At 47.9% G+C, this 14,008-nt stretch overlaps 1 protein-coding gene across 1 annotated transcript in view; it reads left to right on the top strand.

Annotated features, from left to right (window-relative positions):
• CELSR3 (cadherin EGF LAG seven-pass G-type receptor 3) overlaps nt 1–14,008 on the top strand; it is a 75,594-nt gene that overhangs the window by 49,871 nt on the left and 11,715 nt on the right. Inside the window, 3 exon segments of the mRNA XM_043984976.1 lie at nt 12,824–13,006; nt 13,273–13,412; nt 13,641–13,751. Of these exon segments, the coding sequence (XP_043840911.1) occupies nt 12,824–13,006; nt 13,273–13,412; nt 13,641–13,751 (434 nt within the window).

Raw genomic sequence — 14,008 nt, 5'->3', positions numbered from 1 at the left:
AGAGGGCTTCCATCCCCTGCTTCCATTGGTGGGTTTGCCTTTCCCTGTCCATCTTAAATTCCCAGGAGTGACAGTAGCTTGTGTTCTTTCAGGAGACTGCTTCCTGGGGAAGACCTACAGTTTTCTAATCATTGGTAGGTGTGTGTAGATATAGAGTAAAGGATGGTGGTGGTGGTGGAGGTGGTGGTGGTGGTAGTGTTTGGTGCTCCAAAGGGGACTGAAGCGGGTGGAGGACTAATCAGTTGGGCATAAGGGAGGTACTCTTATGAAGTCCTCCTCCCAGCTAACTCTCCAGGCCTCCTTCCAAACTCTGGATAAGTGATGTAGACTTGAGCCCAATCTGCATTTCTCTTTGAGGCTTTGCTTGTAGATGTTTTCAAATCATTGTCTTCTGTGTTTGTGTCTTGAGCTTCCCTGTCACCTTATTAGCTCTTTATGGCCAAGTTCTTCACTTTTTTCCTCATTTTTTCCCAGCCTCTTGTTGTTGTTGTTTTTAAACTTTTATATTTTTCCATTTACATGTAAACCCATTCCTGTTCCAGTGCTCCTTTAGGGATCCTCAGGGATTCCAGTGCTTCCTGCTCTGGTGTTCTCTCAGTTACCTTTCATTCCTGAGTGCTGGAATGTTTCCAGCCCTGCCAGCTGCAGCAACTATCACTGGCCAGCCCCCATTGCAGTGCCATACAAAGACTTCTCTATCTGTCCTCCCAAGCTGCTCTGGACTTAGAAAAATGACTCACTGTGACTTTTTCTTGATTTTCCTGATCAGAATTTGGTCTCCCACACTTGTCTGGAGAAAAATGTTGAATCCTTTCCCCAGATAATTGATTTAGAGCAAGGGTTCTTATTGTTGTTCATTGTTTCCGTTGTGACCCCATTTGGGGTTTTCTTGGCAGAGATACTGGAATGGCTTGCTATTTCCTCCTCCAGTTCATTTTACAGATGAGGAAACTGAGGCAAACAGGGTGAAGTGGCCTGTCCAGGGTCACACAGCCAGGAAGTGTTTGAGGGCAGATTTGAACTCCTGAAGATGCCCTGCACTCCATCCACTGTCACCCAGCTGCCCCTTAAGGGTTCTTAATATTTTTTCTTTTCTTTTCTCTTTTTTCCAGGGACCCCTCTGGCAGTCTGGTGAAGCCTAAGGGCTCTCTATCTCAGAATAATGTTTTTAAATGCGTAAAATAAAGTGTATAGGATTACAAAGAAAACCAATATATATGGAAATATAGTTGTTAAAGTATTTCTTTCTTTCTTTTTTTTTTTGCGCGGGATAATGAGGGTTAAGTGACTTGCCCAGGGTCACACAGATAGTAAGTGTTCAGTACCTGAGGCCACATTTGAACCCAGGTACTCCTCAATCCAGGGCTGGTGCTTTATCCTCTGCGCCACCTAGTTGCCCCTAAAATGTTTTTTAAAATTGAGGACACAGCTATCCACGTGAAGGACGCTCAGAAAAAGGTTTAAAGGGAAGCTGGGGGTGTGGGTGGCTACCCTAAGGCGAAAGGTGGCTTGGTAGCGAGCACGTGTTGGAACCACAAGGGTTCTTCGACTACGGGTCTCTGGGAGGGACAAATGGGGACGACCACGACCTGGGTTGGGAGGAGCCCGGAGTTGTTGTCGACTCCCGACTTGCCATTCAGCCCCTCGCCTTCCGAGTCTGATCCAAAGAGGGCTTCCGGAGAGGAAGGAGTTAAAGCTCCCTCCTGTCAGCCCCGCTTCCCCTTGCGTCAAAGGACCCGCCCCAGACTCTAGCTCTGATTGGTAGACGTCCTCTTGTGTGGCGCGCTGATTGGCCGTTGGGAGCGCGCATGGCACACCGTCGGGACCCGCCCCCTCCTTGGCCGGCTAGGAGCCCAAGTGAAACGAAGCCGAGCCGAGCCGGCGGGGACAATTCTGAACCTTGAACCTGGACTCTGCCCAGCTATGGGGCCTCAGGAGCCGCCGGGGTGAGTGGTGCCCGCAGCGCTGGTGCAGCTCTGGCCCTGTGGGTCCGACTGGGCTGATCTTTCTGGCTCCGACTCCAAAGTGACTTGGTTTCTGACCCTCGAGTCCTGGTCACCTAAACTTGAACTTTGACCGCTAAGCGCCTTCTCCGCCTGGACCCCCGAGTGGATTCCTACTCTTCTCCCCAGAACTGCTTATGTGACCTCTGACCCCAGCCGATTCCAACCTTGCCCTCTATATTTGTAACCTCTGACTCCCAATCCTGATAACCCAACCTTTACCTATGACCCCCCCCCCCAGTCTCAGACCCGGTCCTGACTTTGGACCCCAGCCCACCGCGCGTTGCGGTCCTATTCTGACCTTTGACCTTACGCCTGACCTTTGACTACCCAAGTGATTCTTCTAGGTTTTTCTTAACTCCTCAAACTCAGGTCTTTCCTGTGGTTCCCTTCCCCTCCCCCCCAAGCCTGTGGTTCTGATTTGGGGGAATGTGGGAGGCAGGTCCAATCCAGGCCTTGAGATGCTCAGACTTATGTGGATTGTCTGTGGTGGAAGAACCTTGTTGCGGGGTGGAGAGGGACAGAGACAAGAGGACAGGGGCTGCTGCACTTCTGGTACCCCGTGCTGATCCAAGGAGGGTGGATTCCCCCACACAGGCTTTCATCCTCTGCTCAGGATTCCCTTTACCCCGACCCCCGACCCCCCAAGATCAGCGTCCTGACTCCAGCCCTTATTTAGCACAGGAACGAGGGCTATCCCAAAGTCCACTGGGCTGCCTCCCTGGGTGGTAGGTTCCCTATTGCTTGAGATCCCCCAGCAGAGGCTAGATGGTAACTTGACCATGTGGTAGTAGGGGATTCCTGCCTTTGGTCCATCACTGATCTGTCCTTGGACTCCAGAGGTTGTTCCTGTGTTCTTTGTGGGGAACCTTGTTGGGAACCACCTGTATAGTACTATAGTACTATAAGCCACCAAATTATTTTAAGCTGAATAGTCAGCAGGTGGCCACTGAGTTATGCCCTCCCAGTCTCTTCCTTCTTTCTCTGGGGTCTTGTCCTGATGAAAGAGCTCTAATAGGAGGAAGGAAGAATCAGTTAAGGACTGAAGCTAAGCCATAAACTAAGGACTCAAGAAGCTCAAGAGAAAGAGAGCCCTGTGGGCTGGGGGAATACAGTTCAATTTTTGGAAACATTATTCTTTACTAAGTATCTACTGTGTGCTAGTCACTGGGGATACACAGACAAAAATGTAAACTGTTCCTGCCCACAAAGAGGGTACATTTGGGGAGAAGGGATACAAGGTAGCCACAGATGAGTTAATACAAAGTAATCTGAGGTGAGAGAAAATGCCAACAATTAGGGGTTCTGTAAAGGCTTCATTCCCAAAGGATGTTGCACCTGAGCCTTGCAGAAAACTAGGAAGAAGGGGGCAGTTTGGATGGGGTGTGTTCTAGGCTTGGGAGCTAGCCTTACCAAAGGGATAAGAAAGAGAAGACGGTAGGCTGAGCGAGTGGCAGGGTCAAATGAAGGTTTGCTTTGTTTGTTTTTTCAGGGCAAAGTATATTTAATTGGGATAAATGTAAATTATTATTGGCTTTTGTTTTTGTGGGGCAATGAGGGTTAAGTGACTTGCCCAGGGTCACACAGCTAGCAAGTGTCAAGTGTCTGAGGTCAGGTTTGAACTCAGGTCCTCCTGAATCCAGGGGCATTGCTTTATCCACTGCGCCACCTAGGTGCCCCCGGTTTTTTTTTTTCTTTTAAGTATTGGGTATGTTTGTAGGTGGCAGAGAAGGAGCCAGTGGAGAAGGAGAAATTAAAATGGAGAGGAAATGATTGGGGGAGGAAATGGGAAGGAATGGAATCATACCTATAGCCTAGCACATAATAAATGCTTATTGATTGATTGATCGGTAGCACAAGTTAAGGAGCTGGGCTTGGTAAAGATCCTAGGGTTACTCATTTAGAACAGGAAAGGGACTATCTAGTCTAACCTCCTCATTTTAGAGATGAAGAAATTGAGTTTCAGAGAAAAGGTTAAGGTGGGGGGCAAGGGAGGGCAGGGAACAACTGTTTATGAAGTGCCTACTAGGTGTTAGGCACTATGCAAAATGCTTTAGCACTTAGCTCTCATTTGATCCTCAAAACAACCAGGTGAGGTAGGTGCTATTAGAGGAAACAGGCAGACAGAGGTTAGGTACTTGCCTAGAGTCAACACAGCTACTGTCTGGGGCTGGATTTGAACTTAAGACTTCATGAAGTCCAGTGCCCTGTCTATAAGGTCATACAGGAAGTGATTTGACAGAGGCAAAATTGAAACCCAGGTCCTTTGACTTAGAGCCTGTGTACCAAGGGCCACCTTTTTCCAGAGATAGGAACAAAAGAGGAGGGAAAGAGAGAGATGGGGGGGGGAGGGGAGGAGGAGGAGGGAGGGGAGTTTTTGAGGTATGGAATAGGGGAAAAGAGGTTAGTAATGCATGGGTTCTGGGTTTTTTTTTCAGTGAAAAAAGGGGGCAAAGTCCTCCACTTTGAGGGGGATAGGGATTGGTAGTTTATGGCAGGAGGTGTCAAACTCATGGTCCTTCAAAGCCTGGTGTTTAACAAAATAAATAAAAATATGATGCAACACAGATAATGTTAATTTGTAGTTTTCTAAGTTGAAATGAGGCTTCAGGGATCTATTTCTGTTTTGACACCACTGGAAGAATCTTGAGAGAAGAGGAGGTTCAGAATAGTACCTTCTGTGGGGTACACCCACAGATAGAGGCATGACATAGATGATGATTCAGTAAAGGAAACTGGGCATTGGTGAAAGGGTAGGAGGAGGGCCAAGAGAGAGCAGTATCACAGAGATTTAGAGATGAGAATATCTAGGAGCAAAGGGTAGCAATTAATGTCAGATGCTAGAGGGTGTGATAAGAAATCAATCAGGGAAGAATAAAAAGATTGCCATCCAGCAGTGAGGATCTGTTTATTATTAGATAAGAGGATTGTGATAGACCCAGTTTGCAAAGCTTAGTGATTTTCTCTTGTAGAGTTCAGCCCCATGGGGGTAACTCAGGATTAACGATTAGCAAGGCACAGATGGCAGAAATACTAGGCAAGGGGCAAAGCATTCAAAGGTAGAGGGCAATGGCTTGTAGAAATGGCTAATTATATGGAGGCAGCTAGGTGGTGCAGTGGATAGAGTATTGGCCCTGGATTCAGGAGGACCTGAGTAAATCCAGCCTCAGACACTTGACACTTACTAGTTGTGTGACTCTGGGCAAGTCACTTAAACCTCACTGGCCCGCAAAAAAAATTAAAATAAAAAAAAAGAAATGGCTAATTATAGGGTCAAAGCTGAAGGGAAGGATGTGGGGTTCATATCAGGAGTGATAGGTTAGGAGAACAGGGAAGAAGTGAAGGACTAGAGGTTTTAGTGAAAATAAGGAAGAGATTTAGGAGGAGTGGGGTAATAGGAGAAGTAGAAGGTTCAGGAGGTTTTGATTAAAGAAGAGAATTTCAGAGTTGAAGATTCATCGAAATTGAACAGTTTTCATGGCATTGGTGAGATCTGAAGTGGGGCCATTTCTGTTGGTGGCTGATATAGAGTGGATGCCAAAGGAGCCAAGGAAGGAGAGTTCAGGGAGCTAGAAGGGTCTTCAAAATAGATATTGAAATCTCTGAAGAGAAGCTGGGGCGGGGGTCTGAGAGGAGGGAGTGGTGAGTATGTCCACTTCTCTTCCTGACCCAAAGTACTGAAGGACATGAGAAAAGTAGTGACTCCTAATGGAGAAGATGGTGAGGGATAAGGTGTCTTTAGGAGAAGACCCAGTTTCCATGAGCACAAGAAGATCAAAGGAGTGTGAAAGAAAAGTGAAAGCAAGTTTAGTAAAGGATAAAGTGGGTCACAGAGGGCAGAGTGGAAGGGGGGAGCAGTGAATGGCGAGTTGGGAATGGCTGAGAATGTGGCATAGTGAAAAGAACACTGGCCTTGGGTTCAAATCCTGCCTCACATTTACTGTCTGTAAAATTGGGGTAATATTTCAAAGGGTTGTTGAAGTTCAAATGGAATAAGAAGTGCATTTAAAGTGCTATATAAATGTCAGTTGTTAGTTATTTTTATTTTGAGGATGAGACGTTAAAGTCAGATAGCAGGAGAGTAAAGTTTTCACCTTAGCAGAATGCTGGTCTTAGAATCAGGAAGACCTGAGTTCAAATCCAGCCTCAGACACCTCCTAGCTGTGTGACCCTGGACAAGTCACTAACCCCATTTGCCTCAGTTTCCTCATCTATCAAATGAACTAGAGAAGGAGACGGCAAACCACTCCGGTACCTTGGCTAAGAAAACCCCAGATCAGTCATGAAGAGGCAGACAGGACTGGAAAAAACAACAGCTGAGTAACTAAATAATTCACATTTTCTTTTTTGTGTGTGTGTGAGGCACTTGGGGTTAAGTGACTTGCCCAAGGTCATACAGCTAGTTAAGTGTCAAGTGTCTGAGGCGGGATTTGAACTCAGGTCCTCCTGAATACAGGGCCAATGCTCTATCCACTGTGCCAACTAGCTGCCCCCAATAATTCATATTTCTAAAGGTGACCACCTTCCCCCAAATTTTCTTCAAAACAACCAGATGAGGTAGGTAGTGTGTCATGATCCTCATTTTACTGATTGGAAAATTGGGGTTTCAAGAAGGGAAGGGGCTTGTTTAAAGTCATACAACTAGGAATTGTTCATTATTAAATGTTAAGGGATGGGCCCAAGTACTATATCTTCAAGCACAGTGTGCTTTCCTATGCACCACACTACCTCCCTCATTTCCCACCATCCATCCCATCGCCTCCTCTCCAATCTCTTAGTCATTACAAGACTGTTGTAAGGAGATTAATTTGGAAACTGTGAAACTCTATAAAAAGGGAATCTATTATTATCATCATTAGCTCATTGCTTCTTGCTGGGACTCCCTCCTAATCATTGGCTCCTACCTGATCTCTCTATCTTTTCCCCTTTTGGTCCATCCTGAACTACCTGCTAGAGGTATCTTTCTCATCATCCACTGGTCTGAACACATTACTTCTCTGGTCAGAAAGTTTCAATGAGTCCTTGTTGCTTGTAGGATAAAATTCAAATTCTTTGGTCTGGCATTCAAGGCTCCACCAGAGCCAACCTACCTTTCTAGCCTTGTTTCACAGTATTCCTGCCACATACTTCACCACCAGACCCATTGGACTTCTCTGTTTCACTAATATGTCCTAGACTTCTCAACTCGATGTCTTTGTTAGTGTCATTTCCCATACCTGGAATGCCCTCTGCCTCTTCCCCTCCATTTGTCAAACTCCTGCCTATCCTTTAAAGTCCAACTTACACAGCATTTTCTTTCATGAAATCTTCCTTTCAAAATTGCTAGGGTTCTCTTAATTGCCCAATCTAATGGCCTTTTCTAAAGTTTCATGCTTCTTGGCCTTTCTGAAGTTCTTGACAATGTTAGCAATCCTCTCTTCCTAAACATACTCTCTGGGTTTTGTGACCCTGCTTTCTCTTGGCTCTCTTTCTACCTGTCTGAGACTCCTTTTTCTCAATCTCCTTTGCTGGATTTTCATTCATGTCATGCCCCCTAATTGTGGGCATGCCCCAAGACTTCCTAGGACTTCTTCTAACTATCCTCTCTTGCTTGGGGAACAGAGAAGCTCCTGTGGCTTTAATTATTAAATATATGCAGATGACTCCCAGAACGAGATATCGAACCTCAATCTATCTCCTGAGCTCTCGTCTCTGTTCACCAACTATATCTGACCCTTCGAGCTGGATGTCCTGTAAGCATCTCAAACTCAAAATGTATAAAACTTTTTGCCAAAACTTGTCCCTCTTCTCTCTTTCTGTTGGAGGTACTACCATTCCTTCATTCCCCCCAAGTTTGTGACCTCTGTGTCGTCCTCAGCCCCTCATTCTTACCCTCCATTTCATTTTTGTATAGGGCTGCTTTTGAGGAGGCTTTGCCTAAGCTGAAGACTGCCTCAGCCACGAGCAACCACTGTGCCTATTTCTGCCCTCAGGGCAAACAAACAAGAACAAGTATCACCCTTTTTTTTTTGCAGGGCAATGAGGGTTAAGTGACTTGCCCAGGGTCACACAGCTAGTAAGTGTCAAGTGTCTGAGGCTGAATTTGAACTCAGGTCCTTCTGACTCCAGGGCCTGTGCTTTATCCACTGCGCCATCTAGCTGCCCCCTTGTAATATTGTCTTTACTCAGACACCAGTAACCTGGGCATCTCCTTGATAAGATTTTGCCCATATTCTTCCTGGAACAGGCTTTCGCACACTTGCCTTACTTTCCCCTCCCCAAGCTTCCAGCTTTGATTTATATGTTAGAATTTAAACTTCCTGAGGGCAGGGACTGTCTGCTTGTTTGTATCTCTAGAACTTAGCATGTGGTAAGCATTTAATGATGCTCTATCCAGCACCCTTCCCCCCCCCCCCCCCATCTACATCTACCTGTCTTCCCACCTAGCTAGCTTAGCTCTCACAAAATCTCTGAGGTGGAAGTTTTCTATTCCAAATCTGTGCTTGAATAGGAAGCTTCCCAGTGGTGGGTAATTCCCAGTCTTCAAAGGCAACCAGTCCTTTTTCACTTTTGCCTAGGGCTGCTTTTGAGGAGGCTTTGCCTAAGCTGAAGTCTGCCTCTCTGCCACATACACATACTGTGCCTAGTTCTGCCCTCTGGTAGAGCAGATGAGTAGAACAAGGAGCATCCATTTTTCATAAAACCGGTTTTCAAATCCTTGAAAAGAGCTATCATGGCCCCACTGAAGTTGTGGAGGAGATGGATCAAACCTGTGTACTGTTGAGTTTGGGAGAAACATCTTTTCTCCAGGGGAAAAAAAAGTAATCTTAGAGGGCAAAGAACCAGCTACATGATTGTATAGAGACAGACCCTCGGTGTGTATTTTATACAACACTGATTCTATCCTGAAGGAAGCCCCCATTGTCTTCAAGATCTCTTGCTCCATCAGGATACTCTGATGAGATTAACTCCAGAGAAAACCTTCCCATTGGAACAACTCCTGAGACCCCAAGGTTAATACATTCTTCCCCATATCATCTGACTTCTTATCCCAATTACTCAGCCTCTCAAATAAGTTAAGGAACAGAGTTTTGCCTCCTGGTAGACTGATTTGAACTTTTCTTTTTGCCATGAAATGTCCACCTAGAGCTGTGTAACACCTTAGATAGATAGATAGAGATATATATCTCTTTTTTCTAGACTTAAGAAAGTGATGGAGAAAAAGGTCACCAATGCAGATTAAACTTCATAGTGGGTTCTCTACTTTCAGAGAGCCTGTGGGGAACCAGTCACAGCCCTTGAGCTAGCCATCTACCCAATCATTCACTCTTAAATTCCAGCCAAATGCGCGTGGGATGCTCATATACAGCTTAACACATTTTTGTTGTGTTGAATTGAAGTTTTAGTGGGCCAGACTCTGACAACTGGGGCTGGGGGTGATTGAAGGAAGTGGGAAGTCAGAAGAGACTGAGTGGGGACAGCTGGAGAGGCCAGAGATGGGGAGGATGAAGCCCAAAGGAAAGGATCCTGGTTCTGCTCCCCTATGCCCCCCTCCACTCCTTCCTCCATCTTCTCCCTTTGAGCTGCTGTTTAATTGAGGTGGGGCATGGGAAAGGAGGGGGGAGTTGGGGTGGGACTCTGTTCTCTTGGCCCCCAGAGATTCATCCTTAGTCTAGAGAAGCAGCAGTAGAGATACTAAAGGTATCTAAAAAATACTACCTTCTCCCCCCACAACTGGGCTTGGTCTCTGAGAGGGCTCTGGGCCCTTAAATACTCAGCAGGAGGGGAGGTTCCAGTTCTCCCCATTCTTGGATCCTCCAGGGGACCTTACTCCCCAATGGCTAATTATAAGATAGTGAGTGACAGTGAGTGACAGTGCCTGATAATGATCTTGATAGTTGAGACGTGGCCCATCCTGGGTATCTCTGATAGGGAGCTGAGGGTCAGGCCCTTCCCAGCCTGTAAACCTTCAGGAAATCACCTCCGGAGAAACCTTGCTCCTCCCATCCCCCATTCCCCCCACCCCCCAGTCTTTCTTGTAAAGGAAGGGTATCGTTCCTTTGTTCCTGGTCCCAGTTCCTCCCAGTCTGAGCAGCAGGTGGTTTGGGGACTCCTGGTGTTGCTGTGGCTCCTTTCTTCCTTGCTGCAGGTGTGTTGAGCTTTCTGGCAGGGGATACAAATCCCCTTCCCCTTGTCACAGAGTGGGGGTGGGGTGGCCGAGAGGGGGCACTGAGCATTCAGGCTCTCCTTGGCTCCGGTGTGTTTTGGGATCCCAGAGTGCATGGTTGTGACTGCGGGATATTCTAGGTTTAGGGAATGGTGTTTGTGGGAGCAGGGGCTGCAGTTTGCCTAGAAAGCATGATGGAAATAGTGTGAAGTCAAGACGGAAAGGTGGCTCGGTACCTTGAGAAGTCTCTACTGCCTGACTGAGGAGTTTGGCTGTATCCTGTAGGTAGAAGGTCATTGAAGGTCCAGAAGGTGGCTTTGGCAGGCTGGCCAGAGTGGGTTGGAGGGAGACCCGCTAAGACCATAATGCAAGTAGTTCAGGCAAGAAGGTGAAAGAATGCTAACAACCCCTTTCTCTAGAGGAACTAGATGGACATTTGCCTCCCTTGGTCTCAAGGATTTGTTAACATGGGGAGAGAGGTGGGAGGGGGAGGGGTCTAAGTCTCCTCCCCTCCCTCTTCTACCTGAGTGGGGGGATGGCCTAGAGGCCTGGGGCTCTCAGTGGTAGCAGGGGCCCTTTAAGAATGATAATGACTCACCGAGCAGGGGTTGGGATGAGGGATTCAAAGATCTCTCCTGAGACCTTTCTCTGAGCAGCTGAGCCTTTTCAGTCTCTGTGTGGACCTAGTCCTCACAGCCCAAGCTCAGCCTCTGGGCCAGGAGCATCCAGCAGGGCCTTCCCTTCTCAGGTGAGATCCACCTCTATTCTGTCTCAGGCCCCGGGTCAGTCATATGGACTTGGCATTGACTCTCCTCTGCTATGTCACCTCCCTTCCTTAGCACCGTCTTCACTTAGGCTCAGCGTGAGAAGCAGACAGTGCTCTTGGGCTTCTTTTACTCACCTCTCCAGGCTGTGGGTAGGGAAAGCCTCCTGAGTGGCAGTTGTCTAGAGCAGATCTTCCTCTCTAGGTCCTTGGCTTCTTCAGCCCTTTAAAGGGCTGGACACAGAAGAGGTCGCTGGGTTCCTCTGATCTAAGTTCTTCTGTCGGGGGACTGGGGACCCCCTACTCCTATGCACACACTTAGACTAGAGATGGGGCAGAGCCCCTGTGTGGTCAGTGTCTAGCCTGGGGGAAGGGGAAGTGGAGGGCACAGCTGGACACAAGGCTGGGTAGTATGGGCTTCCACTTGTATCTGGGTGTAGAGGGGAAAGACTGAGGGATATGGCTGAGGAGAGGGCACAATTGGTATTTGGAGTGTTGGGGATAAGAATTGAGAGGTGGGACCATGGGCAGGTCTGGGGGAAGAAGATTATGAATGATGGCTGATGAAAAGGGACTCGGCTGAGCCTGAAGAAAATGGGAAAGAAGGGGTGTGACAGGCTGTGGGTCAGGGGTTCAGAGAAGCAGCTCATCCTACTGTCTGTGAAGGACTTTGTTCCCAAGGAAGCTCCATCCTAGCCAAAGTCCGTGTCTTTGCCAGACTCAGGGGAAGGGGGGTGGCGTGGGTGAGAGGGAAGTCTGGAGGTTATACCACTGGGGTTATCTGGGGTTCTCCCTGAGGGGAGGAGGGAGGGGGGAGGGCTTGATCACTCTGCTGACTGAGTACTTCTGCCCCCCCTCCCACTCTGTGACACTGCAATTTTATGGTATAGTAATAATAATAATAATAATGGCATGTGGATAAGCACTTCAGGGGGTTACAGAGCACTGTATCCTCACAAATATCTTTCAAGGTAGGTGTGGTTATTATCCTTTTTTTACAGATAAGGGAACTGAGGCAGCGGAAGTTAAATGACTTGCCCAGGGTCACAGACCTAGCAAGCGCTTCTGTGTCCTGTATCACCAACTGCCCAAACCCTTAGAGCAAGGAGACCTAGATTCCAGTGCTAGCTCTTTATTTGTTAGGTCTGGAACCCTGGCAAAGTCATTTACCTTCCAGAGCCTCAGTTTCCTCATCTGTAAAATGGGAATGTAATCCTTAACTTCCCTCCCTTAAGGGAGGGGGTTCATTTTAATAAGCATTTATCAGCTGCCTCCTCGGTGAAGGGCACCATACTGTGGTAGGTGCTGGAGATAGAAAAACTAAACAGCAGCTGCCCTCAGCTAACTTTGTGGGGCTAAAGGACTTTGTCAACCTTAAGGTGAATTATTTTAAAGTAAATTTTATTGATATCTTTTTACATCCCCTACATTTCCCGTCATCTACTTCATCCTTCCCCTCCCCTCCCCTCCTGGTGAGAGTCTTCCCTTATAACAAAGAAAACCGAGACAAACTGTTCAGACAAATCAACATATCAAAAAAAAGTGTGAGTCCCATATTGTGTTCTTCTCTGCCTGTGTCCCACCCCCTCTTTCTGCCAAGAAGAATAGGGGTGGGGTGGGATGGGGGGTGGGGTAGGTCAGGGAAGGGGGGAGGCCAAGAGAGGAAAGATGCATTCTTGTAGCTTGTCCTCAGGAACCAAGCTTAGTCATCACAGGGTCCCAGCCTTTGGTTTTGGTGGTGGTTCTTTCATTTACATTGCATCTATATTTTCCCCAGTTCTGCCCACTTCACTTTGCATCAGTTCACATAAGCTTTCTCATGCTTTCCTGTGTTCATCTTTTTTTATTGCTGTGCTATTAGAAATGATAAATATTTTTATTATTAAATCATCCTTTTATCCTTGACCCCAGGCCTAGGGACACACAGGCCTTATTGGCTTCTCAGGATCTGTCTATGGAGAAGCCGGAGGTGGAGCCGGGTCCCCTGCAATGTGACTATCATGTGGACCGACGGGTACTAAATGAGCAGGCGCTGGAGGAGATGGGGCAGAGGAGCCAGAGCCCAAAGGCTTCCCGATGGTGTACTCCACCCAGGTTGGAGAGGGATGGTGGGGAGGGGAGAGAGTTGAGCAGTACCATTTGCCACTTTGCCTGTCCAGGCACTGACTGTTGATTTATCCTTGCCATTCATTTACTTATCTCTCCAACCATTCCCTCACTTTTCCACTTGACCAATGATGTCTGCCTTCAGATATTGATTTTTCTGTCCACCCTGCCTTGGGGAGACCCAGAGCAGGCACTGAAGGAATGGGGAGAGGCAGTGATTCCCCCTTCATCCTGAACCCCTTTCTTCCTGACAGATGTTCAAAAGCTGTAGCCTGGGCTGTCCTACGCCGCTTCCTGCCCATCCTGACCTGGCTGCCCAAGTACCCAGCACGCGAGTTTCTCCTGGGGGACCTGCTGTCTGGCCTCAGTGTGGGCATCGTCCAGCTGCCACAGGGCGAGTTGGGGTGGGCAGATGGCTTGGCAGCTTTATTCCCATTGGTCTGTGAGCCTCAAAGTGCTCTACAGCAGGTTGGGTGGAGGAAAGAGTTGGCAGTGTGAAGGGACCATAACACCCTGTGGAGGTGGAGGTGGAGGTGTACGGAGTGGCTGGCAATGTGCTGCTGCATTGGTTGTAGGTGGGTGGGGATGGGCCTGACAGTGATGTTCTTCTTGCCTTCCCCAGGACTGGCCTATGCCCTCCTAGCTGGGCTGCCTCCTGTCTTTGGCCTCTATAGCTCTTTCTACCCTGTCTTTGTCTACTTTTTATTTGGTACCTCCCGGCACATTTCTGTGGGTAAGTAGGGTCCCCAAACCCAGAAGGAGTTGTCCCTCGCCTAATCAGTAATGAGCTCTTCCTACTCCATGGCCCTGAGAGAGCACATTGTGCGGAAGAATGGGAGCAGGCCTTAGGCCATGCCTTTGGGGTCTGTGGTGGGAGATGAGGCTCACACATGAGCCAAAGAATGAGGAGAGATGCATGATTAGGAGTTCTTCTCTTAGAGGCCCACCATGTTTTGCTCCTCTCTTTTGGCCTGTGTCCCTCTGCTGGGA

This window comes from Dromiciops gliroides, chromosome 1, assembly GCF_019393635.1.
Source record: "Dromiciops gliroides isolate mDroGli1 chromosome 1, mDroGli1.pri, whole genome shotgun sequence".
Lineage (NCBI taxonomy): Eukaryota > Metazoa > Chordata > Mammalia > Microbiotheria > Microbiotheriidae > Dromiciops > Dromiciops gliroides.
Note: the sequence above shows the minus strand (reverse complement) of the source record. Positions and strands in the feature narration are given on the sequence as shown.